The sequence below is a fragment of the Xyrauchen texanus genome, chromosome 28 (assembly GCF_025860055.1).
Source record: "Xyrauchen texanus isolate HMW12.3.18 chromosome 28, RBS_HiC_50CHRs, whole genome shotgun sequence".
In the NCBI taxonomy this organism is placed as follows: Eukaryota; Metazoa; Chordata; class Actinopteri; order Cypriniformes; family Catostomidae; genus Xyrauchen; species Xyrauchen texanus.
Genome location: NC_068303.1, coordinates 22,415,352 through 22,440,903, shown reverse-complemented (window position 1 = coordinate 22,440,903; position 25,552 = coordinate 22,415,352). Strand labels below are relative to the sequence as shown.

The 25,552-nt window shown below is 39.1% G+C and overlaps 1 protein-coding gene across 4 annotated transcripts in view; it reads left to right on the top strand.

Annotated features, from left to right (window-relative positions):
• LOC127622341 (protein furry homolog-like) overlaps window positions 1-25,552 on the top strand; it is a 163,094-nt gene that overhangs the window by 132,944 nt on the left and 4,598 nt on the right. For 3 of the 4 annotated variants that reach the window (XM_052096418.1, XM_052096417.1, XM_052096419.1), the window contains 7 exons: window positions 6,639-7,024; window positions 13,559-13,766; window positions 14,592-14,741; window positions 15,422-15,520; window positions 17,614-17,682; window positions 21,680-21,697; window positions 23,761-23,871. In XM_052096418.1, coding sequence (XP_051952378.1) covers window positions 6,639-7,024; window positions 13,559-13,766; window positions 14,592-14,741; window positions 15,422-15,520; window positions 17,614-17,682; window positions 21,680-21,697; window positions 23,761-23,871 — 1,041 coding nt within the window. The remainder of the gene's footprint in view (window positions 1-6,638; window positions 7,025-13,558; window positions 13,767-14,591; window positions 14,742-15,421; window positions 15,521-17,613; window positions 17,683-21,679; window positions 21,698-23,760; window positions 23,872-25,552) is intronic. The other variant, XM_052096420.1, reaches the window with a different exon arrangement.

The following is a 25,552-nucleotide window of genomic DNA, read 5'->3' as shown; positions in this document are numbered from 1 at the left end:
ATCTTGGTTGTCTGCTAAAGTAGGTTTGAATAAAACATGAGTCTATATCAGAACAGTTTGTTCCCAGAGACGTGTTTTACTATCACTCATCTAGTTTGTTGAAACTTCATATGTGATTCGCCTCAAAGATCACGAGTTTAGCTTTTATTTGGCATTGAGCTCCATTGTCAACTTTTGCTTCCTTTTTGTTATCTTCAAGAGTTCGAACCTTTAATTTTAAGCAACTAATGCTAAACCAAATATTTTCAAAATCATCTAGCCAGTGGGTTACATGATTAGTCGATTAAGGGGCTGTTCAGACTGTTTGTGTCCTTGTGCTTTTAGCGAGACGCAGCACAATTAATGGAATTGGAATGGAATTCTTTTTAATTTGAAATTAAAAAGAACAAACACTACTCATATAATGCTAAAAACACTTGAGTTTTTGCCTGCCGTGGGCAACAATGAAACAACTTCTCTCACCAAAATCTTGCCATACAACTCTACAGCATGTCTTGGTCATGTTTCAAATTCTTTGGTGCACATGCTTGTTATGTTGCACTCCTCGCTGAGTGCAACATTATTTGACCCTTTTGTGATGGATCTAGCTGAACTTGCATTGAAAGCGATGGGTGTCATTGCTAACCACTGCGGCATAGCTTTGGGCACTCTAGTGCAAGCACGGGACCAGGTGTGGTTTGCCCAATCCCGTTTGCCAGAGGTCTGTCGGAACAACTTGAGATGGTTGTCACTAGTACCTGGTCGAATCTTCAGACCAGCATCACAGGAGACTCATTCCCATCATGTAGGGACAGCTTCAGGCTGCAGGGCACCAACAGTGACCCTGTTGCTCGCTCTCAGAATTTTGGTGCAAAACCTACATTTAAGCCTCCTCATCAGTTTTTCCATCGGAGTCCCCAATCTCCACCTCCTGTGAGACATGATTGCACCTTACTAGCTGGGCATTTGTCTCACATACGTCATCAAAGCTCCCATCATCCCATCGAGACTACATTCTCAAGAGGCTATACAGTATTTTAATTTCACACCATGTTCACCCAGTTTCGCTGTCGACCCCTGTACACACTGGCATTAGATCCACAGTAGTTCACGATCAGCGCCAGGTAGATGCCATAGCGCATGAAGTTAAGGTGTTGCAAAAGGAGACATAGAACTTGTCAACCCCCAAGTTCTTCCCGGAGGATCTTTTCCACTTATTTTCTGATCACAATGAAAGATGTCAGGTTTCGGCCAGTCTTAGATTTGAGGAATTTCAAATGTTTTCTAAAGTCCCTGCCATTCCAAATGTTGCACACGGCAGATGTTTTCCTGGCTGTTATGCCTCAAGATTGGTTTGTGATGATAGATTTAAGGGGCACCTGCTTGCATATTACAATTTTCCAGAAAACAGGTGATTCATTCAGTTTTAATTTATGGGTCAAATATTTCAGTTTAGAGTTCTTCCATTTGGCCTTTCTCTGGCATCAAAGGTGTTTTCAAAGTGCATCCAGGCTGCAGTGGAATGACTTCACAGGAACTGCATGAGAATGTTTCTGTACCTGGACAAGTAGCTTGTCTGTGCAGTATCACCACAGCAGGCAATGGATCAAAGTCACCAGTTGCTATACCATTTTACGGCTTTGAGGTTCACAGTGAATTTGGACAACTGCAGGCATGTCCCAACACAGTCTACCCATTTTATAGGTCTGACACTCAATTCTCACACGATGCTGGCCTCCCCAATACTGGAGAGGGTAAGTTCAGTTCTGACAGTGGTGAAGCATCTTCGGGTGGGCCACATTCAATGCTACATTACTTTAATGAGGCTCTCAGGGAAGCTCACAGCGGTAACTGCAGTGGTGCCACTGGGATTGCTATGGCTGAGACCATTCAAACGCTGGCTCATTCAGAAGCAGCTGTGTCCAGTGCGGGACAAATACGCAAGGGTCAAAATCACACCATGTTGCATTCAGGCCCTGGCTCCATGGTCACGGAAGCAGCTCCTTCACAAAGAAGTTCCACTGGGTCCTCCACCTTCACGGTGGGAAGTAATAAGGACGGGTGCCAGTCTTCTCTGTTGGGATAGAATCTGGCACTGGAGACGAGTTAATGGCACTTGGATCGGGGCTTTGTGCGCAGCACATATAAATGTTCTGGAATTGACTACAGTGTTTCTCACTTCATTTTCAGACGGTGCTCATGGAAAAACATGTCTTGGTGCGCTTGAGTAACGTGGCAACGTTTTTTTTATCAATCTTCTCACGTGGCAGGATGTTACAGGGAGATTGGAAACTACACCAAGAGGTGTGGTGCAAATTGTATGGCAGACTAATGGGGCCGCAGTACTCAATGCATTCAAAGACAGTGAGACAACGCACTGCCCTCGTTGGTTCTCAGACGGACGAGCCAGGATCACGATTGGCCAGACGTAATGTTGTATGCTTTCCCACCATTAATACTGATTTTGACATCTCTGTGCCGTGTGTGTGACTGCAGCCACTGTCTGCTGTTAGTTGTTCCTCAATGGCCAGCGAGGCCTTGGTTTCAGACCCTCCTGTCATTATTGGCAGGGCCACCTTGTCCTCTACCCAGCAGATCAGATCTGCTTTCTCAGTTGGAGGGGAGAGTTTAGCATCCTCACCCAGACCGGCTGAAATTGTTGGTGTGGCCACCGGACCTCTCTTGGAGTGTTCACAGGGAGCCAGTGACATTGTTTTCTGTAGAACCAATCATCTGCAAAAAAAAATGTATGCTAGTATTTGGAAGGTGTTCTGTGACTGGTGCGCCGACCATGCTGCTGATCCACTACACTGTTCTGTAGGACAGATTTTTTTTTTTTTTTTTAGATGAACTGTGTCTCACTTGGTTCTGACCGGTTAGTTGTGGCCTTTTTGAAAGGGGCTAATTGCCTGTGCCTTCCATGAGGTATGTGAAGCCCAACGTGGAACTTAAGTGTGGTGCTCAATTCCTTATGTCATGCACCATTTCAGCCTATAATAGACTCTGCTTTTATAACTAAAGACAGGTCATGCGTCACAGGGTGACAGCTTTCAAATTCGAATCTTGGTCAAAGTGCAAGTGTTGTCCACTAGTGCTTTCAGTACTGCCTCTGGAAGTCTTCCACTCAGTCATAGAACCACAGTTACATACGTAACCTCTGTGTGTGCAAATTTTAATTACAATCATTTTTTTATTTGGCTATTTTTTTAATCTAGATGATGTTGTTTATGCAGTGTTAATTTTTTCATAAAGATACGAAGTTCAAAAGTTAAAGGTTGAACTTAATTACAAAATTTCAAGTAATCGATTACTCTAAATTTTTCTAAATGCAAATATCTTGTTATCGCTTTTCAGTCATATATATTTATGTATATTAGTAACCATTTGATGCATATTGTATGTTATTTTCACAGAAAGTATCATGTATTTGACAAAACAATTCAATATCATCAGCGAGAATTAACCTTGCGTCCTCCATTATTCATTTTCATTTCACATAATAAAGAAGTGGGAAGAACATCAGAAGTGGGAAGTAGGATCATTCACAAGTAGACCTTAGTAATCAACTAGTTGGTTGTTGGATTGACAAGTCGACCATCATGAGCCATCACTACTTATGATAGAATAACTTTTTGTGCTCTGTGAATTGTTTTTCTAGCCTCATAAATTAGAAGACAAAATCAGTCATTCCTACTTACTGAATTACATGATTGTTAAAACTGTTGCTCAGTGTGTGACTTTGTTTTAGAAAATATTGTTGCAAGTCCTGTGGAGTCCCTGTTGTCAAGGGTTTACTTCATTTAAAAAATGTTTCCTGTGAGTTTGATTGATTTTATGGGCAGTTGCTATTTAGCTCAGTGCTCACATCTGATTTATGAATGGACATATAGTGCTTACATTTAATATAGTTCCTCTGATGTCACAGCATTATTCCACTGCAGGTCACATTTGTATTGTAAGTGAATGGTAAAGAATTCACCTTATGCCATTTATTGATTAGAAGCACTGAGCACATATTGCAGGGCCATTTTGAGAGTGGCAATGTTTAAGAGTCCCTTGGTGATCTTAATTGTAATGTTATGCCTGGCCACCTGGTTTAAATGTGGGCTCAAATATACTGTCATCTATAATGTCTATAGCTGCTGACAAGAGCCATGCAGAGAACATGTTTTCACAACAAAGTAGCTTCTTTGTTCTTCATTATTTGTGATGTTAAGCTGAGATTCTGTTTTTGTTCAATTATTAGTGAATAAAGTCCTCACAACGCTGATATTTTCTTTCCATGTACAGTAGGGATGTGCATCTCCATAACTGAGGCTGATGTGATACACATCTCGATGCATTGTCAACGATATGATACATTATTTATATATATATATATATATATATATATATATATATATATATATATATATATATATATGAAGCAGCTACCGATGTGATACTGATTCACCCCTATTACGATGCAGAGTGATCTGATTTCGATTCAACACGATGCGATTCAATGCAATACGATGTGGTAGGCTACAGATAGTCCGCTTTTATTTCTTTGGTTCAGACAGACAGCAAGTCATAAATTAAATGAAGTGCCTTCTAACTTCTAATGTATGGACCTTTCACAAAAAGGCCTTTTATAGTGCAAAAAAAAAAAAAAAAAGATTAAATAAAACCAGATGTTCTTTTCCTGTTCTGTCTCCAGTTACACTTTTAACAGTTCACACATTTAACAGTGAAACAATTTAAGGATGCTCAGGGATAAACAATGAAGAAATGTTCAGTAACTTGCAAGCAGACGAATGTGCTTTCGTGTCGGCGCTTCAAGTGTGTTGTTAAATTAGTCGTACTGCCTGTGTATTTTATAGCGGCATGACATATTTTACAAACTGCATGGTTTTATCAAAATCTCCATCTCTCTCATAAAACCCAAAGTGTTTCCATACGTTGGATTTGTAATTATTTGGTGGAAGATGCAGCTCTGCCATGTTAATCTATATTCTATGTCAGGGGTGCCCACACTTTTTTGTGTGATGATCTAATTTTAAATGACCAACTCAAGATCTACCAACTAAATAAAAACACAGTTTCATTTAAAATGCTTGTTGGGACTACTGCATGTATCCCTACTTGGAATTCGTCTTCTAATTAATAAAAAAATATATAATAATATTCAATGTTGATATTATTCAGTTTTAACACTAAACCCAAAACACCTACAGCACAATAGATTACAATATCCAGGGCATTTACCTTATTCTGATGACTTGCACTGAATGGAATCAGACAGTTTTGCATAATCCGAGCAGCAGCTGCTGGTAGCAGGTCTCAAACACTGCTAGCTTCGCAATTTCGCGCTCTGTTCTCAGAAGCCCTTGGAAGGCGCAAACCTATTTGTCATGACAACTGAATAAACAAAAATCTCACCTGGTCAAAATGTATTCGTCAAGTGCAAGTCATACAGAAACTAAAAGAAGGAAAGACATTAAATTTATTTTTATAAAAATTTTACGAAAGCACATTTACGTTTTGTGCGATCTACCAGCATTGCCTTTGCGATCGACTGGTAGATCGCGATCAACGTATTGGGCACCCCTGTTCTATGTGACTCTCAGGACACGGTCCTCGGTCTATGTGACTCTCAGAACCCGCTCCTCGGTCTCCATAGTGTTGTGATACGTCATGTTCACGTAGCAGCAGTGGTAATGAGAGACCGTGCTGGAGAAACAGTTTAGAGAGGAGAAATCAATCTAAAACATTAAATAAAACATTGGCCACAAATGATTAAAAAGTAATAATAAATAATAAAAAGTATAGCGCATCTACTAATAATTATATATAAATAAATCTGTTTTTACTGATGCAATATGTTAGAAAGGATGCATCGTGATACAAATGCCATTTTGTATCTGATGCACACTTTTTAAATCGATGCATCGTTAACTTTTATGCCGATGCACCGATGCGAATCGGTGAATATTACCATCCCTAATGTACAGTGGGTTTGAAAAGTCTGAGTGTACATGTGAAAATGCTTCTATTTTGTTTGTATATTTTATATATATATATATATATATATATATATATATATATATATATTATTATTATTATTATTATTAATAATAATAATAATAATAATAATAATAATAATAATAAAATAGATTATATATAATGTTATCAGCATAAATATTTTAGTGAAAAGTTACATTTGAAAAATTTAAGCAATTAGTATAATAGTTCAATAATGGAACCATATGTAAACAATATGAGGTTGAGTACATGATAATTTAATTAACTTTTTTGGGGGGTGATGATCCATGTTATCCCAACACGATTTGATAATGTTCCAAACAGCATCTTGTGTGCTTTTAAATAAGCATAGAATCTGACCTTTCATACAAAAGAGCTCACATGGTCAATGTCAAAAATGTACTTGTTTCAAATTCTGCACTATTTCTAGTTCAATAATCAAATATTTCTTATTAATTTTGATACATTTATTTTTGTACTTTTCTGAACCCAACATGTTTATTTACAGGTTTAAAATAGATCTTGAATCCCAGATATTCAATGTGGACCACACTGTATTTATTGCTCCTAAAATACATTTGACCCTTTTGCCCCAGCTCCTGACTTCCCCCTGTTGTTGATGTTCAAATGTGCAGGATGCCAGTGTAACTGCAGCGGATGAGTTGAGCAGTAGTGTCAGTGAGGATACAGGGTTTGGCAGTGTCCCTCCTCTACCCTCGTACCCCACAGAGTTGTGTGACATACCTGACTCCCAGGACCCCACCGATGACCTGGATCCTGCCCCCCCTCCACCGCTGGCCGTGGACAGCCCACCTGGATCCCTCTTTGAGGAGGACACAGTGTTGCCGCCACCCATCATAGACTCAGCTCTGGGCTCAATGTGCGAGGAGGAGACGTTTCTGCCCCTGCATGCTCTGGACTCGGCCCCTGATTCAGTCTGTGAGGATGACGTGACACTAGCTCTGAAAGAGCTAGATGAGAGGTGTGAAGAAGAGGAGGCCGATTTTTCCAGCATGTCCAGGTTGGTCAGTGATTTGGTTTTGCAACCTGTTACCCTTCCTTCAGATTTGGGTAACAAGTAGTAAAATGTTATACAAGTTCCATTCCAAATCCTAGGAGATCTACCTTGCTGTCTACTGCCTACCTTCTGAGGCAGCATCCTAATCAAAATGGAACCTTTTAACTGATCTGAAAAACTCTTTATAGGCAACAATTCAGTTAATGGTCACTCATATGCACCACACAAATGGCACTTTTCATGTGAAGCCAATAGGAGCCCCAAGTCACAATAGAGTTTGACATGAACATGTTGCCAAGCAACCAACATGAATCTCCATGCATAAAATATACATACAATATCACACACATAAAATAAGCTATTTTTAATTTGATAGTTATACCATGTGGCTTTTGAATATTCAATTCTGAATGGTTTATGGATGTTCTAAGGTGTGTAGTTATTTTTCAGTAAACGCACAGCTATGAAGTAGTTCCAGGTCTTGACAGCATAACCATTCCATATTACTTCGCCAAATTATATCAGTTAGAGAGCCGTATAATCTACCACAACAAAATAACAAAATACAAAAAAAGACATTGGCTCGATAAAGAATGACAATCTATTTCTATAATATCCTAAATTTATTTCAATTTCTATGGAAAGCACCCTTTGCTCTCACACATAGACACTCGTGGGCGACACACAGAGCCTTGATGTCAATGCACTAGTGTTGTCAAAAGTACCGGTACTTCGGTACCAAGTCGATGCTAAAAAATAAAAGATGTAACGATACCAGTGTTTCTGTAGTACCAAAAGTATTGTAGTACTCTTCCCGGTACCAGCGCGCAGTATGACTGGCATATGACTGCTTTAAAATGCTCATTTTGAGCGCATGCTTGGTTACTACTTACACTGAAATTGACAATTTGTCAAATTAAAATCGGGACATCCTAGCATGATTAAACCGCTAATGGCTGCAATCTAAGTGTGGAGCAAACACTAGAAACTCCTCATACATTGAGAATCATTCACAAAACGTTGTATCAGATGACAGAGCAGAGCACTAATCTACTTTGAACCACGCAGCACATGTACACAATATATTTATATAATTAAATCACAGCATTTGGGAGTTTTCGGGGAGAAATAACAAAAATGGGAGGGGGTCGTGAGATGGGTGTGAAATAAGGGAGACTCCCAAGAAAAACGGGAGTGTTGACAGATATGTCCGGAAAAGTGAAGCTTACGGCAAAAAATACACGTAATAAATCCATGTTTCAAAATATAAGCTAGAGCCCTGAAATTGAAGAAATTGTGGAAAATATATTACAACTGTATAGTTAAATGTAATATTCACTGCAATTATATTAATAATAATAGTAATAATTAAGCAATATATCAAGCAAGACTGCTGTTGAAAAAATGTTTGGCAAAAAAATTTATTGACATTTTGAAAAATTAAGAATTGTTAAATTCTTCACGACTACCATCCCAGTTTATAATCAAACCTGTTCCTCTTTCTGCTTATTACCATTTTACCATCTATGATATCTTAAAATTCTGTGTAGGTAGCCAGCTCTCTAGGACCATAGCTAAGAAGTGTAGAATAAAATAGCTAATATAATCAATAAAAATTTTTATTTTTTAGCTATGAAATATGCAAACATGTTAATCAGCTTAAATTGGTATTATCTTACCAAAAATAATTGTTTTTACCCTAAATGTGTTATGAAAATGTATTCCATCTGGAAATAGATATTTTAATCAGATATTTTGTGCAGAATTCCCTTTTAATATATAAGATGACTTGTTATTTGGTTGTACAACTGCTGACCAAATGGCCGCTTTCTGGCAGGAGCTCTGGCTACCCCTGGATATGAAGGGCTATTGACTGTAAATGGGTTAGGAATATTCATCGCTCTTTTTGATGCACACATGTAAATGTTTGCGTGCATGTAAATGTATTCTGCCTTTTCAGTCCTGTAATATAAATGAAAGCGCTATCCTTTTGAAGTTTTACAATTGACTATTAAGTGATAGTTCACCCAAAATAATTAAAACATTTCTGACATAATTTACTCACCCTTATGCAGCCTTTTTGCTGACCTCTGCCAATAAATTAGCCAGCCCTCGTCACCTCTCTCGAACCCCCTCACCTGAACGTGCACAATTATTGACGAGCAGAGAGCATTTCTGAAAAAGCAAGGCAGTGATATCTGTCAGGCAGTATGGAAATTGAGTGGCATTCCATAAATGTGAAAGGTCTCTAAAGCAATACAATATCAGAAAACCAATCAGATTTTTACATACACCTTAGCCAAATACATTTAAACTCCTGTGTGTCAATTTCTGACATTTAATCGTAGAAAACATTCCCTGTCTTATGACCGTTAGGATCACTACATTATTTTAAGAATGTGAAATGTCAGAATAATAGTAGAGAGAATTATTTATTTCACTTTAATCACATTGCCTGTGGGTCAGAAGTTTACATACACTTTGTTAGTATTTGGTAGCACTGCCTTTAAATTGTTTAACTTGGGTCAAACGTTTTGGATAGCCTTCCACAAGCTTCACACAATAAGTTGCTGGAATTTTGTCCCATTCCTCCAGACAGAACTGGTGTAACTGAGTCAGGTTTGTAGGCCTCCTTGCTCGCACATGATTTTTCAGTTCTGCCCACAAATTTGCTATCGGATTGAGGTCATGGCTTTGTGATGGCCACTCCAATACCTTGACTTTGTTGTCCTTAAGCCATTTTGCCACAACTTTGGAGGTATGCTTGGGGTCATTGTCCATTTGGAAGACCCATTTGCGATCAAGCTTTAACTTCCTGGCTAATGTCTTGAGGTGTTGCTTCAATATATCCACAACATTTTCCTTCCTCATGATGCCATCTATTTTGTAAAGCAAACCCTCCTGCAGTAAAGCATCCCTACAACATGATGCTGCCACCCCCATGTGTTCTTTGGCTTGCAAGCCTAACCCTTTTTCCTCCAAGCATAACTATGGTCATCATGGCCAAACAGTTCATAGGACATTTCTTTGTCCCCAAAAAAAGATCTTTGTCCCCATGCACTTGCAAACTGTAGTCTGACTTTTTTATGGTGGTTTTGGAGCATTGGCTTCTTCCTTGCTGTGTTCATCCTTTCAGGTTATGTCGATATAGGTCTCGTTTTACAGTGTATATAGATACTTGTCTATTTGTTTCCTCCAGCATCTTCACAAGGTCCTTTACTGTTGTTCTGGAATTGGTTAACACTTTTTGCACTAAACTACGGTCATCTGTAGAAGACAGTATGCGTCTCCTCGAGTGTTTTGCACTAAACTACGGTCAGTTATGATGGCTGCGTGGTCCCATGGTGTTTATACTTGCCTACTATTGTTTGTACAGATGAAAGTGGTACTTTCAGGCATTTGGAAATTGCTCCCAAGGATGAGCCAGACTTGTGGAGGTCTACCATTTTTTTTCTGAGGTCTTTGCTGATTTCTTTTGATTTTCTCATGATGTCAAGCAAAGAGGCTCTGAGTTTGAAGGTGGGCCTTAACCCTCTGGGGTCTGAGGGTATTTTGGGCCCTGGAGAAGTTTTGACATGCCTTGACATTTTGTGCTTTTTTCAGTTGCTTAAAAACATATTAATGGCTAAAGTCTGATAACACTGTATTCAGCACAAACTGGGCTATAATAATATGTGAACAACATGTATGTACAGGTTTGTATGTTTTAGAAAATAACGTTTATGCGTGGTTTTTGAAAAAACAAAAAAATTAAGTCACTGAAATAAAGCCATATAACACATACTAAACATTTGTCCACTTTTGAGAACTGGATCTTGTAGCCTAGAGTTTTTGCTACAAAATTATGTGAAAACCATCCTGATCATTCATTCATACAAAACAAAATAGTAATTTAACTTTTGTAAGACAATTTTAGTGTTGAAAGGTCATATGCGAGGAGGCGTGAACGATCATGAATATTCATTGTTATTCTCACATGAGAGACAAAGACCCTCCCCTGGGCCTATCAATGAGGGATAGAGAATGAATATGAGGAGACTTAATGATCCAAATCAAGTTTTAAGTTAAAAGAAGTAATCTGACTATATATTTTCTTTACATAAAGACTTTACTTAATTTTAGACCTACACTACGGTTAAAAGAAGTCTCTTCTGCTCAACAAGACTGGATTTATTTGATCCAAAATACAGAAGCAACATTGATATTGTGAACTCTTTTTACAATTTAAAAGAACAGTTTTCTATTTAAATATATTGTAAAATGCAATTTGTGATCAAAGCTGAATTTTAAGCATCATTACTGCAGTCTTCAGTGTCACATGATCCTTCAGAAATCATTAAAATATGCTGATTTTCTAATATGGGCATATTTAAAGTGCATTTTACTAATTTAACCCTAACACATATTTGCAAGCACAAGCTTTGATGATGATAATGAGGCATTATAAACACTAGATAAAATATAATATAAACATTCATATTATTTTTATATCATATTACATATCATAGTTATATTATACAGCATACAATTTAAATACCTGCTTTGGCCGAAACAGCATCTAAATGTATCTAAAACTGGCTTATTAGGAGTCATATTTCAAATGTCAATACTCTGAATCCTGGCTGGCAAGTCTGGAAACAGTCCCACTAGTAAAATATGTACATGTTTATATAAAATAGCATGTCAAGTAGTGAAAACTAAATGACTTACTCGTCCGAAATTGTATCCTCGGCTGGATCAAGTGTCTCTTCAAAATACAAATGTTCATCGGAGTCCTGCTCTTCTTCTGAGGAAAATGTTAACTCTTCCTTAATATCCTGGAGCTTTCTCGCCTGTGTATCGTTGGGAACGAGCAGAAAAATGAATAAAATGTGTTTACATCAAACCTCACTGTCGTGCACCATTTTCATTGATCGTCTCATCACATTAGCGTATGAATGGCACGCTCTGCTGGTGGCTATGATCACATTACAGATAATCAGATATCCAAGTAAAAACTGTACATTGCTTTGTTTCAAACAGATTGCATTGCAGGAGAATATTTGTTTTAAATTTGAATTGTTTTATTTAAAAGTAGACATTTTAAGCTTTCTTTAGACATATGTTTCATGTTTGTGTGATAAGTATTCGCGGAGTTTAAGTTAATTTTTGTGATGTGTTTCTGAAATATGCTCGTGAACACAGAGACTGCTGAAACCTCACCCTTTTTATTTTCTTTATTTTACAAAAGCACAAGAATTTGTTGTTATTGTGAGTGTACACAAAAAGTAGACCTGCTGTAATGACGAAAACATCCAGCAGGACACGCCGGCGTGTCCGTCGACCCCAGAGGGTTAAAATACATCCACAGGTACACCTCTAATTGACACCAATTAGCCTATCAGAAGCTATTTGGCTAAAGGCTTGACATAATTTTCTGGAATTTTCCAAGCTGCTTAAAGGCACAGTTAACTTATTGTAAATTTCTGAACCACTAGAATTGTGATATAGTCAATTAAAAGTTTCACAATCTGTCTGTAAACAGTTGTTGGAAAAATGACTATGCACTAAATTACTTAAGTGGTTAAAAAAATTGTTTTAATGACTTCCATGCATGTAAACTTCTGACTTCAACTGTATTTATCAACTATGTAGATGCGTTGCTTATGTTCTGCTGTGAGTTATGAGGTTCACTAGAACAGTGTTTGGTGATCTTATTTGGCAGCAGTCGTGCTTTAGCCTGGAACATTGCTTTGACGTTTAGCCACCTATAAGCAAGTACATGACGTAACAGCAAGAAGAGCTCCAACAACTCACTTTATTCATTCTTATTCACAGACACACATACACTTATTTCCTTTGCAGTGCTATAGATCATCCTGTAAGCCTCTTCCATTAACGATTAATACAAATTATAGACAATGATTCAACAGAGGGACTCTAAATAGATTTGTCCGCATGCACAGCATGATGAGGGTCTTTCCTTGCTCTCACCAGCAACTTGAGATCCATTTAACAGAACAGGAGTCTGCAGCCACATGTATGTGGGAACTGTTTGTATGCGGAGCAGTACTGCCGAGCTTTGCAGTGAGTGGGGGAGGGCAAAAGAGGGAAAAACAGAGAGCGTCACAAATGCAGCGGGAGAATTCAGGCTTGCATGTGAGCTGAAGAGCGGGAGAGAAAACAGGAGCATCAGGGCAGAAAGAGTGAGAATGAAGATGAAGGCCATGTCCTCCACATCTTTCAGCAGCTCTAGTCTGAGATTCTTCTATTCGGTCTGCTTTATCAAGCTCTTCGGCGCTACAGGCCTGTAAGTGTGTGCTTGTGTTTATGTGCTGGAGCTGGAGCTGTTTTCTTGTGCCTTTTGTAGTAGATTCGGACTCTAACAACACTGCAGTATAGGATATCTGCAGAGAAGGAGAGGGGGGAGGGAGAGCAGAGAGAAGGAACAGCATGTTTCTGTTTACATTTTGTCTTTCCTTGATGATGTAATGCTGTGGTACTCGCCTCTCTTTATGGTATGTAGCTGAGGTTTGCTCTTTCCAAATCCATTTACAGTCAAGATGAGGGTGATGCAGATGGATTTCCTGAACTCCAGGCCTCGCCACCTCCGTCGCCCTTTCTCTCTGCTATTTTGGCAGCGTTTCAGCCCGTAGCTTATGACGACGAGGAGGATGCCTGGCGTTGCCATGTCAACCAGATGTTGTCAGACTCTGATGGGTCGTGTGCAGTGTACACTTTCCACGTGTTCTCGCGACTATTCCAGGTGAGAGGAAGTGAGGGTGTTTTCAACTAGGGTTGTCAATCAATTACAAGATATACTGATTGGTTCATCAATACAGTCTCAAATGATCACATACATTTTTACAAAGAAAAGTCCAAAATGAAGAAAGCTCATATAGAAGACATTACATTACTGTGGCTGATGATAGAAACATTGAGTAGACATTACAACAAGTGGTTTTAGAAGTAAATATATTGTTTATTTTTCATATCATTAAGCATAAGCCTATCAATGGCCTACAGGCCACAGCAACCCATTTTGTAATTAAGTTTGTCAGTCTGTCCAAAGGTAGACTTAAAGGGATAGTTCACCCAAAAATAAAAATTCTATCATCATTTACTCTTTTAGGAAAAAAAAAAAAAAAGAGTTAGATTTTTAGAAGAATTATCTCAGCTCTCTTGGTCCATACAATGCAAGTAAATGGTGACCAAAATTTTGAAGGACCCAAAACCACATAAAGGCAATATTTAGGTCCTTTTTTACAATCAATCCCTACTTTCACATTCTTTATTTGTTTTTGGCAATTTGCATTCTTTGTGCACCTACTGGTCAGGAATGAGAATTTTTAGTAAAAAAGGACGTATTGATCTGTTTCTTACCCACACGTATCATATTGCTTCTGAAGAAAGGGATTAAACAACTGGAGTTTTATGGATTAATTTTATGCTGCCGCCTTGTGCTTTTTGGAGCTTCAAAATTGTGGTACCCATTCACTTGCATTGTGAAGTGTGTGAAGAAGAGGAGGCCATTTTTCTTGGCATGTCCAGGTTGATTTGTGATTTTTTTTCCATGCATCTCTGTCTTTAGCACATTCAGAGGAAATTTGATTTGATTACTCATGCCTCTGTACGCTTCCTTGGGGAGGGGCTTCAACGAATGGGAAACCAGTTCCTAAGCTCTCTAGAGGTCATGACCTCCTGCTCCCAATGCCCTACAGTTCTACTGGATGCTGAAACTGTGAGTTTACTGCCCTCCACTCTGGACTTAATGTACACTTCCTCTGCACCTCATACTTGAATACCTGCTCTCGAATCAAGACTCTTTAAGATTGTTTATTGATGTTTAGTTTAGATGCAATTATAACTGCAAAGCTTATATCCATGTCAAATCATTTATCTGCATGTGTGATAATTTGACATAATAATTTAAAATGATGGTAGATAGGGCCTGGGTAGCTCAGCGATTAAAGATGCTGACTAGCATCCCTGGAGTCACGAGTTTGAATCCAGGGCATGCTGAGTGAGGTCCCCTAGCAGCCAAGTTGGTCTGGTTGCTAGGGAGGGTAGAGTCACATGTGGTAACCTCCTTGTGGTCACTGTAATGTGGTTCTCGCTCTCAGTGGGTGTGTGGTGAGTTGTGCGTGGATGCCGCTGAGAATAGCGTGAAGCCTCCATACACGCTATGTCTCCACGGTAACGCGCTCAACAAACCACGTGATAAAATTCGTGGATTGACTGTTTCAGACATGGAGGCAATTGGGATTCGTCCTCTGCCATCCGGATTGAGGCGAGTCACTACGCCACCACGAGGATTTGAGCGCATTGGGAATTGGGCATTACAAATTGGGGAGGGAAAAAAAAATGTATGCTAGATAATGTAACTCATTTGTTTATGAACTGTTTGTTTGTTTATTACAGCTGGTCTCCTGTGGGCTCTTGGAAACACTGAAGTTCAGTGTTTTGGAATTACAGGAGCATCTGGACACTTACAACTGCAAGAGAGAAGCAGCTGAACAGGTGAGATCACTGCCCATACCTCACTATCTACCCCTGTTACAATCCATGGCCATTTGCTAAAGTCAGTCAGACATCAGACACATTAAAAATAAATATATTATATATTATACATACATTTTGTATATAAATGTTACTTCCATGATTTAAAGACCTGCATTTTAGATTTTAAAGGTGTTTCAATTGTTTTTGTATTGTCAAAATCCAGATTTGTAAATTTTCTAAAGTGAATGGTGATTCAAAACACACCACCACAATGCTAGGGTGGTTGCTAGGGCCTTCTGGGTTGTTGCTTGGTGGCTGCTTCCCAGCCCATGTCAAAAGAGTCTGCCCCCATTATAGATGAATGGATAGTAGTAATATATAAACTATGATAATTACTTTTGTAGGCTATATCAATCTGACTGACATGGAAGGTCAATTTACAGCCTCAGAATTTTGTGTGCAGATCATTAGCAATGTGTTTTATAAACAGCCTGCCTCTAACGTTCTTGAGGTAGGGTTATGTAATGGAAAAGAGAGGGAGGCTTAGACAGCAGAGGAGAATAAGCTAACATAAAGTGCTTCTTGACGTCTCTTTGCAGTTATTGTTATGTTTAGTTATTAAATCAAATCAGGACATGAGTTGATTTAGCCAGTGTTAGATTCCGTTCGCACCAATCTAGAAATCCATGCAGTCAAGTTCCATGCACAGTCACTAAGAATAGCCTGACGGAGTCCCTAAATCAGTTAGCTGGGCAGACAGCCTACAGGAAGGGGAGTAGAGGGGGAAGATGGGAGAGTGGATGACTAGGTGAAAGTAATTGGATGAGACACAAGCACTGCCTCGAGAGCACTGTGTCCTGACCCCCTATGTTATTAAGCAGACCATCTTTAATTTGCCAAGGAGCCCACTGTTATTAAATTTACCTCTCGCACACTCTCCCATTTATACTATTTGTCTTTCTCTCTCCATTTTTGTTTCACGCTCATAGAAACAACATCTGTTTTTACCCCCCAATCACCCATAACATCAGCATTTACTGGGGTTCCCATGAACATGGAAATATTAGGAACCTTTAAAGAGATAGCTTAACCAAAAATGAAAATTCTGCCCTTGTTAAAAACCTGTTTGAATTTTGTTTTTGTGCATAACACAAAAGGAATTGTTAGGTAGATTGTTCACCTCAGTCACCATTCACTGTCAAGGAAAGGTGATTTAGAAAGTAACAGAAGTAAAATAATTTTTAATGAAATTACTTTTTAGATGAAGTGAAGTAATCTGATCTGACCCTTATTTACAGATGAAATTTCAAATCTGCCTTACCACATCATGGTTCCCACGGATCCTTAAAAACAATAAAATGTCTTTAATTCCGTTTTTCGCAATCATTAAGTCATATCGGAAATGTATGACAAGTGATCACTAATGATCAACTGTTGATGATGATGACAATGTTTACTTTTAATTGTTTATATTGTAATATGTTGTAGATTATTTTAGGAGTGCACATTTTATTTCCTGTATTTGTTTATTACTTTAAGCAGTGAAGCACAAACATTTTAAAATAAGAGTCCCAGTGTATTTCAGATTTTTAAGTGAAACGTTCTCAAATCTTTTTATTATTATTATAATTTTTGTCCTGGTATTGGTATTTTGGTTGCACCATAAATTGCATCTAAATGTAGCCTCTGCCTGGCCTATCACAGGAAGAAAAGACTAAGAACATTTAATATAAGCTATCAATTTTAAAAACTATTGGCAGATTAATTGCCTTACAACACATTATCGTATCAGCAATTCCAATATTGGTCGACCTCTAATTTGTATTTATATAATGGTGCATTAACCAATTATAATGTGATATATATATATATTGAGTATTTTAAACTTTTTTTGGATAGGTTTGTTTTGGTATGGGATACAGTACTAATTTGATCTGTACAGGTCTTGAAAAAGGTCTTAAAAAGTCTACAACTTGATTTTAAAAACACTACAGCAACCTTGCACATGTCGTTCACACTCTCTCACACACAAAAATAAACCTCTGCAGTTCTCTGCTATTATGGAATAATGTGATTTTAAAAGTGTGTTTCATCTCCCCTTCCCCCTGCAGTGGTTGGAGAACTGCAGAAAGACCTTTGGTGACAAAGACAGCAACCTACAACACAGCACCCAAACTCAGGTATGAAGAAAAAACACATTTGTGGTTCACGGTGTTATTGTTGTGTGTATTTTGTGTGGTTATATGTTTTACACATCAGCAGATTGATTACCCACACCAAGGACTGAATGAGCCATAGGCGGCTCTGTAACATCCAGTCTATAAAATCGGGAGGCGATGCACAACTCGCATCTGCACAAATGCCCTGGACTGAAATCCTTTAAACAATGCCCACGAGGTAGCCATGCCTCTGGAAGAATGAGCTCTCGAACCCTCCGGAAGTCGCAATCCCAGGCTATTATAACTGAATATAATAACCTTTACTACCCAATGCCACAGGTGCTGTCATGATATGGGTCTGCCCTTAAAAGAATCAGACTGAAAATGCTGATTACTCTCCCTCAATGCCTACATTCTTTCAACATACAAATGTAGAGTAAACTGGACACAAACAGTGGAGCTGCTTGTCCTCTGATGAGGAAAAACGCGGCAGGTGAAAAGTTAGTAAAGTTAGTCAAGTCACCTTAGGCACATTAGGCTGGATTCATTTTAAGAGACACTCTCGATAACTCCTCAGCAAAGCGCATACAAGAGTGATGAACTGCCAAAGCATGTATTTCACTAACCTCCTTTGCAGTTGTTAAAGCCAATAATAAAGCTGCCTTTAGTGAAAGGAGCTTTAATTCTGTACTTTCAACTGGCTCCTGGGAGGCTGAGAAAGCGTTTCAGGACCATGGACAGATGACGTATCCAGTCACTTTGACTCTTTTAAAAGGTCAATCCCCACATGACAAGCCGATATGGTGGTGAGATTAACCTTGATTGTAAAAAAGGCCCTGCCTTTTACTAAAAATTCCCACAGAATACAAAAAACACTGCTCAAACACAGCCCACTGCTCAAACACAGCCCATTTACGATCATACACGGAGCTTGTTGAAGCAGCTCTCATGCTCTGAATTATTTCAATCACCCTGGGGGGTAAACCTGTGGCACTCAAATTTAGTTTCTCACAGGCCAGCCCCAAGAGCTACTCTGTCCGGGGTGGGGTGAAATATTTCCCCCCGTGCTTGCAACAGGAGATTCCTGTGCAGCGGGAGCTGCCAAGGCTGGTTGCACAAAAGATTCCCTGGCCAGTTCGAGGCAGTCAGTATCACTGAATGGCCGCATTCTCTTACTCTTTTTAGAGTTGGAATGATCAGACTCTGTGGAGGAAATGCATAAAGTAGTGCGTTTGGCCAGGAATGCGCTATAGCATCCACACCCATATGAGCACCATCTCTCGCCAGAGAGAATAACAGAGGGCAATGAGCATTTTTGTGTGATGCGAAGAGATCTACGGCAGCTCTTTGTCTCATTTATTTTGTATTCCAGATTCTCTAAATGAGACACCAGCACTGTCTTATCCATCTCTTCTTGCTGCAGTGATGGCACGCAGAGCAGCAGATCATCTAGATAAGCAGACACTATGAGACCCGTTAATCTCAGTGACGTTAGCGCTGCCTCCACACACTTGCTGAAGACTCTCTGTCTATGAGAATCTGAAAGGCACCATCAAAAAAATATATATTATTCACTGAAAGGCAAATCATAGGAATTTTCTGTGTTGGGTAGATACAGACATGAAAATATGCGTCCCTCAGATCGACTGACGTAAACCAGTCCTTGGGATGAATAAACTGAGAGAGTGTTTTGAGCATGAGCATTTTGAACTTGTACCTTCTGAGGAATTTGTTCAGATTTCGAAAATCCAGAATGGGACTGCGACCTCCTCTTCCCTTTGGGATGACAAAATACCTGGAATAAAAACCCTGACAACTGTCCTCCAGCAGCACAATCCTTATTGCTCTTTTGCTCAGCAATTTGGCTATTTCCTCCTCTAAAATTCGAGCTGACTCCTCCACTGTTGACATTAACACACTGTTGATGGTGGTTTTACAGCGAATTGCAGCTGATAACCCCGTTTTATTGTAGGAAAAACCCAGGGATAAACTGCCAACTTTTTTATTTTTGTGTCACATTTTTTCTTTCCTCCTCTCTGTTTTCTGCCCCCATGTGTGGATAGGGGGATGCAAACTGAGAGGCACTGGGGGATCAATTGCCAACAATATCATTAAATTGTTTGGGCATGAATCATGTAACACAAAACTTGGTTTGATTCCCCTTCTGAGTCCTCTGGGCTTGAGGGGTGGAAAACAAACTCACTTCTTGAGGGAGGACTGGAACAAAGACTGCGAGTGCTGTTCACCCACTCCATGTCCCGAACCAGAATGCGAAAGAAGGAAAGAAGCCTTGTTTCTCGCCTTGGGCTGTTTTGGCTGTGAAATTCCCTGCCCTGACTGCTGGGGCAGTGGGGGGAGGCCTGGTCTGGGTTCCAAAACCAGATTTTCCACCTCAAAATGGGTTGTCAACCCAGAACGTGATGGTTGATGTGGAGTGAGCAGTGGATTCTTGGGGAAGGCAGGTCTAGAAGGCTTCCCCATCTTTTTTCCTTAAATCACACTGCTGCCACATTGTGGACACTGTAGCCCCGAAAAGGGTTTTCGGATCCACTGGGGCATTGAGGCGATACATAGCTGTTGGGAATCCTTTGCCGAGATCATAGATCAACAAGTGCAAGGACGGGAGGGATCCTTCCCCTTTGCTCTGTCGCTATGTGAGCTCGCAGTTGCCACAATTCCTTACATTTATATAGCGATTTTCTAGGCACTCAAAGTGCTTTACATAGAATAGGGGGAATCTTCTCAACCACCACCAGTGTGCAGTATCCATCTGATTGATGCGACGGCAGCCATAGTGCGCCAGTACACTCACCACCCACCAGCTATTGGTGGAGAGGAGAGAGTAGAGTTATAGAGCCAATTAATTGATGGGGATTATTAGGAGGCCATGATTGAGAAGGGCCAATGGGATGAATTTGGCCAGGACACTAGGGTTACACCCCTACTCTTTACGGGAAATTCTTAATGTGTCAAGACAGGCCAATCTGCCACACCACCACAACGTGCCGTAGAGGTAGAAGCTATAACAGCTCGAAACTCTGCAGAAAATACAGAAACCCACCTCGATGTTGGTTCATGCCACCAGGAGAAAATAATATAAATACAGCAGAAAATATATTAATTTTTACAGTGAATATACTCGCAGAAAGAAAAGCCACATTCTGTGACATACCTGAACAGCTCGCCTAATTAACTGTTAAGCTACCGGTTCTTACGAGTTCTGCTGAGGATAGCTTCCAATGATCTTCACAGGTAAGAGAATGATAATGAAGTGGGCACCTATGACAGTGGTTTATATAGGGAGGTGGGACTCCCTCATCACTGCTGTGATTGGTCTGTCAACTAACAGACTGGGTGTTACTGGTGCTTCCAGGATGGGCCACACACGAGGCATTACCCATAGTGAGATACCGAAGGACTATTAGAAAGAGAACCGAAGTGAAGATTTTAATAAGCACATTTCAGCTCTTTTTGTCCATACATTGCAAGTAAACAGGTGCCATTCGGCTGATTGATATTTGACAGTCCAAAAGGCATATTTAGGCAGCATAAAACAAATCCACACGACTCCAGTTGATCAATTAATGTGTTTTGAAGCAAAGCAATAAGTTGGTGTAAAGTAATAAAGTCAGATTTTGTAATGATGTCTTCTTCTGTTTCAGGACAGTTAATATTCCTACTTTTACATTAGGCTCTCTTACTGCAACTTACATTTGTTTTCACCTCTGTCACTCTCTTAAATGTTTTTAAAGATAAAGCAAATCTTTAGGTGTCTTACATTTAGGAGTGTACATATAAACAGTGAAAACATATTTCAAGTTATTTATTTTCCTAAAATGCATTGCATGTTACTGCAATCTTTTTGTCATTTTTAATTATCAATGAACTGCATTATTTCTCTTTCCATCACTCTTATGGTGGTCTTGGGTGTTATGAACTCACTAATTTTTGGTCTTTCTCTTATTTCCTGTTTCCTTTTTTTTTTTTTTTTTTTTGACCTGCTGTCCTTCTTGCTTAGCAAATGGAAAAGCTAGCAGTAAGTGGCTTATCATTTTTTCAAGCCTTCCGCAATCCTTTCAATTCAGCCCACACACTAAACATTCCTCCATTCTATACTGATTTGAGCCAGAGTTTATCTGTGCCATCATGATAGACCAATCAGAATTCAGAACAAAGCTCACATCTTATCTAACACCGCTAAAGACTTATAATTCATGATCATTCATCATTACTTTATGCTTCATTAATGGCTCAGACTTGAATGAACCTGCGGTGTACTTATGGTTTTATCTTTGCTACCTAAATGCTAGGGCTTGGCGATACAGTTAAAACATTTTATCAATATTTTTAGGCTTTAGACGATAATTTAGACGAAAAGTGTTCGTTTTTTATTATTAAATATATTTTATACTACAACTTTTTAATTAAGACTCTCAATTTTATGTAAAAAAATATATATATATTTTGAAATCAACAATTAAAAATAGCATAGACAGAATAGCATAATCGTGTCCTGTGACAACACCATTAGGGTTCCCAACCGTTCCGAATGAAATCCGTATGGTATGCTGTTTGTCCCGTATTTTAGCATCTCGTGTATTGTGTGAGATATTGTCTGTGTTAAAGGTTTCACATACACAACACTTGACAGACGCGGTCATGAGAAAGATCAGTGAAAATCAGTGCATGTTTTCTATCAGAAGCAGGATCATTTTATCAAATATAAAGCATTCGAGTGCATGGTCATTGTTTCTCACCATTTTGATTACAGAAACACCAGTAAAACCGTTGCACAGCATCTCTCGCTGGTGCCCTGCTGTAAAAAAGAAAGGAAAGGAAAAGTCCCTTATTTAAAGCTGGAACGTCCTGTATTTGAAAATGGATTGCTGTCAACTGTAAGCTTATGTTAAAAAAGCATATAAATATTGTCTGCCACAATAATACAAAATATTTCAATTTCAAATCTTATATCAAAACAAAAAAAAATATATATATATATATATATATATATATATATATATATATATATATATATATATTACATTATAACATATATTATTATTTATTAATTTTATTAAGTTATCTTTCTCAAATAGCAAATATTGATTCTGTATATGTAATTAATTTGATTTATTAATCAATCATGCATTGATGAATAAAAATCAATACAAATTTTTATCTAATTTGAATATATAAACATTCTACACTGCCTTCAGTGAACATTTTTTTATTGAGGATGCAAACAAATGGTTGAATCTGAGTTTTTAATTGATTTAATGAAATGGACAGTTTTAACTGGTTCACAGAAATCTTACGCTGTTTTTGCTACTGAAGTTCAGAGACACTATTTAAAAATCAGTCTTAACATTCTAATACTCACTAGTCACTCAACAAGGAATCACAAAATGAGTCTGGCATGCCATTTTTAAAAACAGCACATTTAAAATCATCACAATAGACACAATGTTTCTTAGTTTGGTATCACCAACAAAATCATTACAAATATATTATGAATATTCAATATATCGCCCAGCCCTACTAAATGCTAATTTGCTAACAGGTTTTTTGCATATGCTTTTCAAAACATGTATGAAACATTTATTATGCATTCAGTGTATTCATGGACATTGAGCGGAGGATGGATAAAAAGGAGTTGCTTAGATTCTTTGTTCCTGTCATGTTGCATGCCAACCTGCCATTGTGTCTGGCCCCTCTGATCTCTCCGGACTTCATATAGTGTATCACTCCAGTCAATTCTATTTAGCTGCTGATCTGAAGCTTTCCAAAATCAAAGAGTGGAAGCACAGGGATTATCACTTTCTTTCAGAGGTTTGTTCAGATTTGGGAACCATACAAGGGCCATTCTGCACCATCTCTGGCGTTTAGATGGGCACAACACAGTGTAACCCTTATAACCCCTCCTATCCATTTCAAAGCCAAGATATTCATGCATTCGTCTGCTCATCCCTTCATTTATTAGTTCATCTGGCTGTCCATTCATCTGATCATGTCATGCCATTACTGGCAGTGCAGATGATTAAATCTGACGTTGTTAAGATAATGGTGTAATTATATTTCTCTATCTCTGTCTCTCTCTAGGAGCTGGAGTTGTGTAGAAGGTTGTATAAACTACATTTCCAGATTCTGCTGCTCTTTCAGGCATACTGCAAACTCATAAGCAGGGTGGACACTATCAAGAGAGAGGCAGAGGTTTGTATATCTTCTTATACTTGCAAATTAATTGTACTCTCCAACTATATGAAAGAAATGATGTTGCATGTAAATGACACAATTACAATTCACGCAAACAGGAAACGGATTTAATTTGTGCAATTCATTGTGTATGGTCAGTACAGTATACATTATACTACAATACACACCAAGGTTGAAAATCAACCAGGCCAGCTGTAAGATACTGTATCTTTATTAGAAAAAATAAATGCTTTCATCAAGGTAAAAATGGCCCCTGAAAATTAACTCCAGGGGGCAAGACAGACTTTCTCTCAGACAACGTGTGAGTGTGTGTCAGTATAGATTCATATAAAGATCTGTCAGGGTAACATCATTAAGCTCACTGAGAGAGACTTATGCTGAACACAGACCAGAGCAAAGCCATTCAGTCTATCGTCCATCAATACTAAACCACTTATACTTTATAGACTGTACACACAAACATAGACTTCCTCTGACATACACAGATCAGCCACAACATTAAAACCACCTGCCTAATATCGTGTAGGTCCCCCTCGTGCCACCAAAACAGCTCTGACCTGTCGAGGCATAGACTCCACAAGACCTATGAAGGTGTCCTGTGTCTGGCACCAAGACGTTAGAAGCAGATCATTTACGTCCTGTAAGTTGTGAGGTGGTGCCTCCATGGATCAGACTTGTTGGTCCAGCACATCCCATAGATACTCAGTCCGATTGAGATCTGGGGAATTTGGAGCCCAAGTCAACACCTTGAACTCTTTGTCATGTTCTTCAAACCATTCCTGAACAATTTTTGCAGTGTGGCAAGGCACATTATCCTTCTGGAGGAGGCCGCTGCCATCAGGGAATACACTTGTCACAGGGATGTATGTGGTCTGCAACAATCTTTAGGTATGTTGTAAGTGTCAAAGTAATATCCACATGAATGCCAGGACCCAAGGTTTCCCAGCAGAACCACCACATTGCCTCCACCGGCCTGCCTTCTTCCCATAGTTTATCCTTCTGCCATCTCTCCCCTAGGTAAATTATGATCCCGGACCTACACATGATCTAAAAGAAATCGTAATTCATCAGATCAGGGCACCTTCTTCCATTGCTCCATGGTCAGGTTTTGACACTCACGTGCCCATTGTTGGCGCTTTTGGTGGTGGACAGGGGTCAACATGGGCACTCTGACCGGTCTGCGGCAAGACAGCTCCGTACGCAGCAAGCTATGATGCACTGTGTTCTGACACCTTTCTATCATGGCCAGCATTAAGTTTTTCAGCAATTTGTGCTACAGTAGCTCTTCTGTGGGATCAGCCCAGACGGGCTAGCCTTTGCTCCCCACACGCATCAATGAGCCTTGGGCGCCCATGACCCTGTTGCCGGTTCACCGGTTGTCCTTCCTTGGATCAGTTTTGGTAGGTACTAAAAACTGCATACCTGGAACACCTCACAAGTCCTGCCGTTTTGGAGATGCTCTGACCAAGTCGTCTAGCCCTCAAATTTTGGCCCTTGTCATAGTCTCTCATATCCTTACGCTTGACCATTTTTCCTGCAATTCAAGAATTGACTGTTCACTTGCTGCAGGTGCAACAAGTTCATCAATGTTTAATGAGATAATCAATGTTATTCACTTCACCTGTCAGTGGTTTTAATGTTGTGGCTGATCAGTGTGTGCCTGTACTGAAAGGCTTGT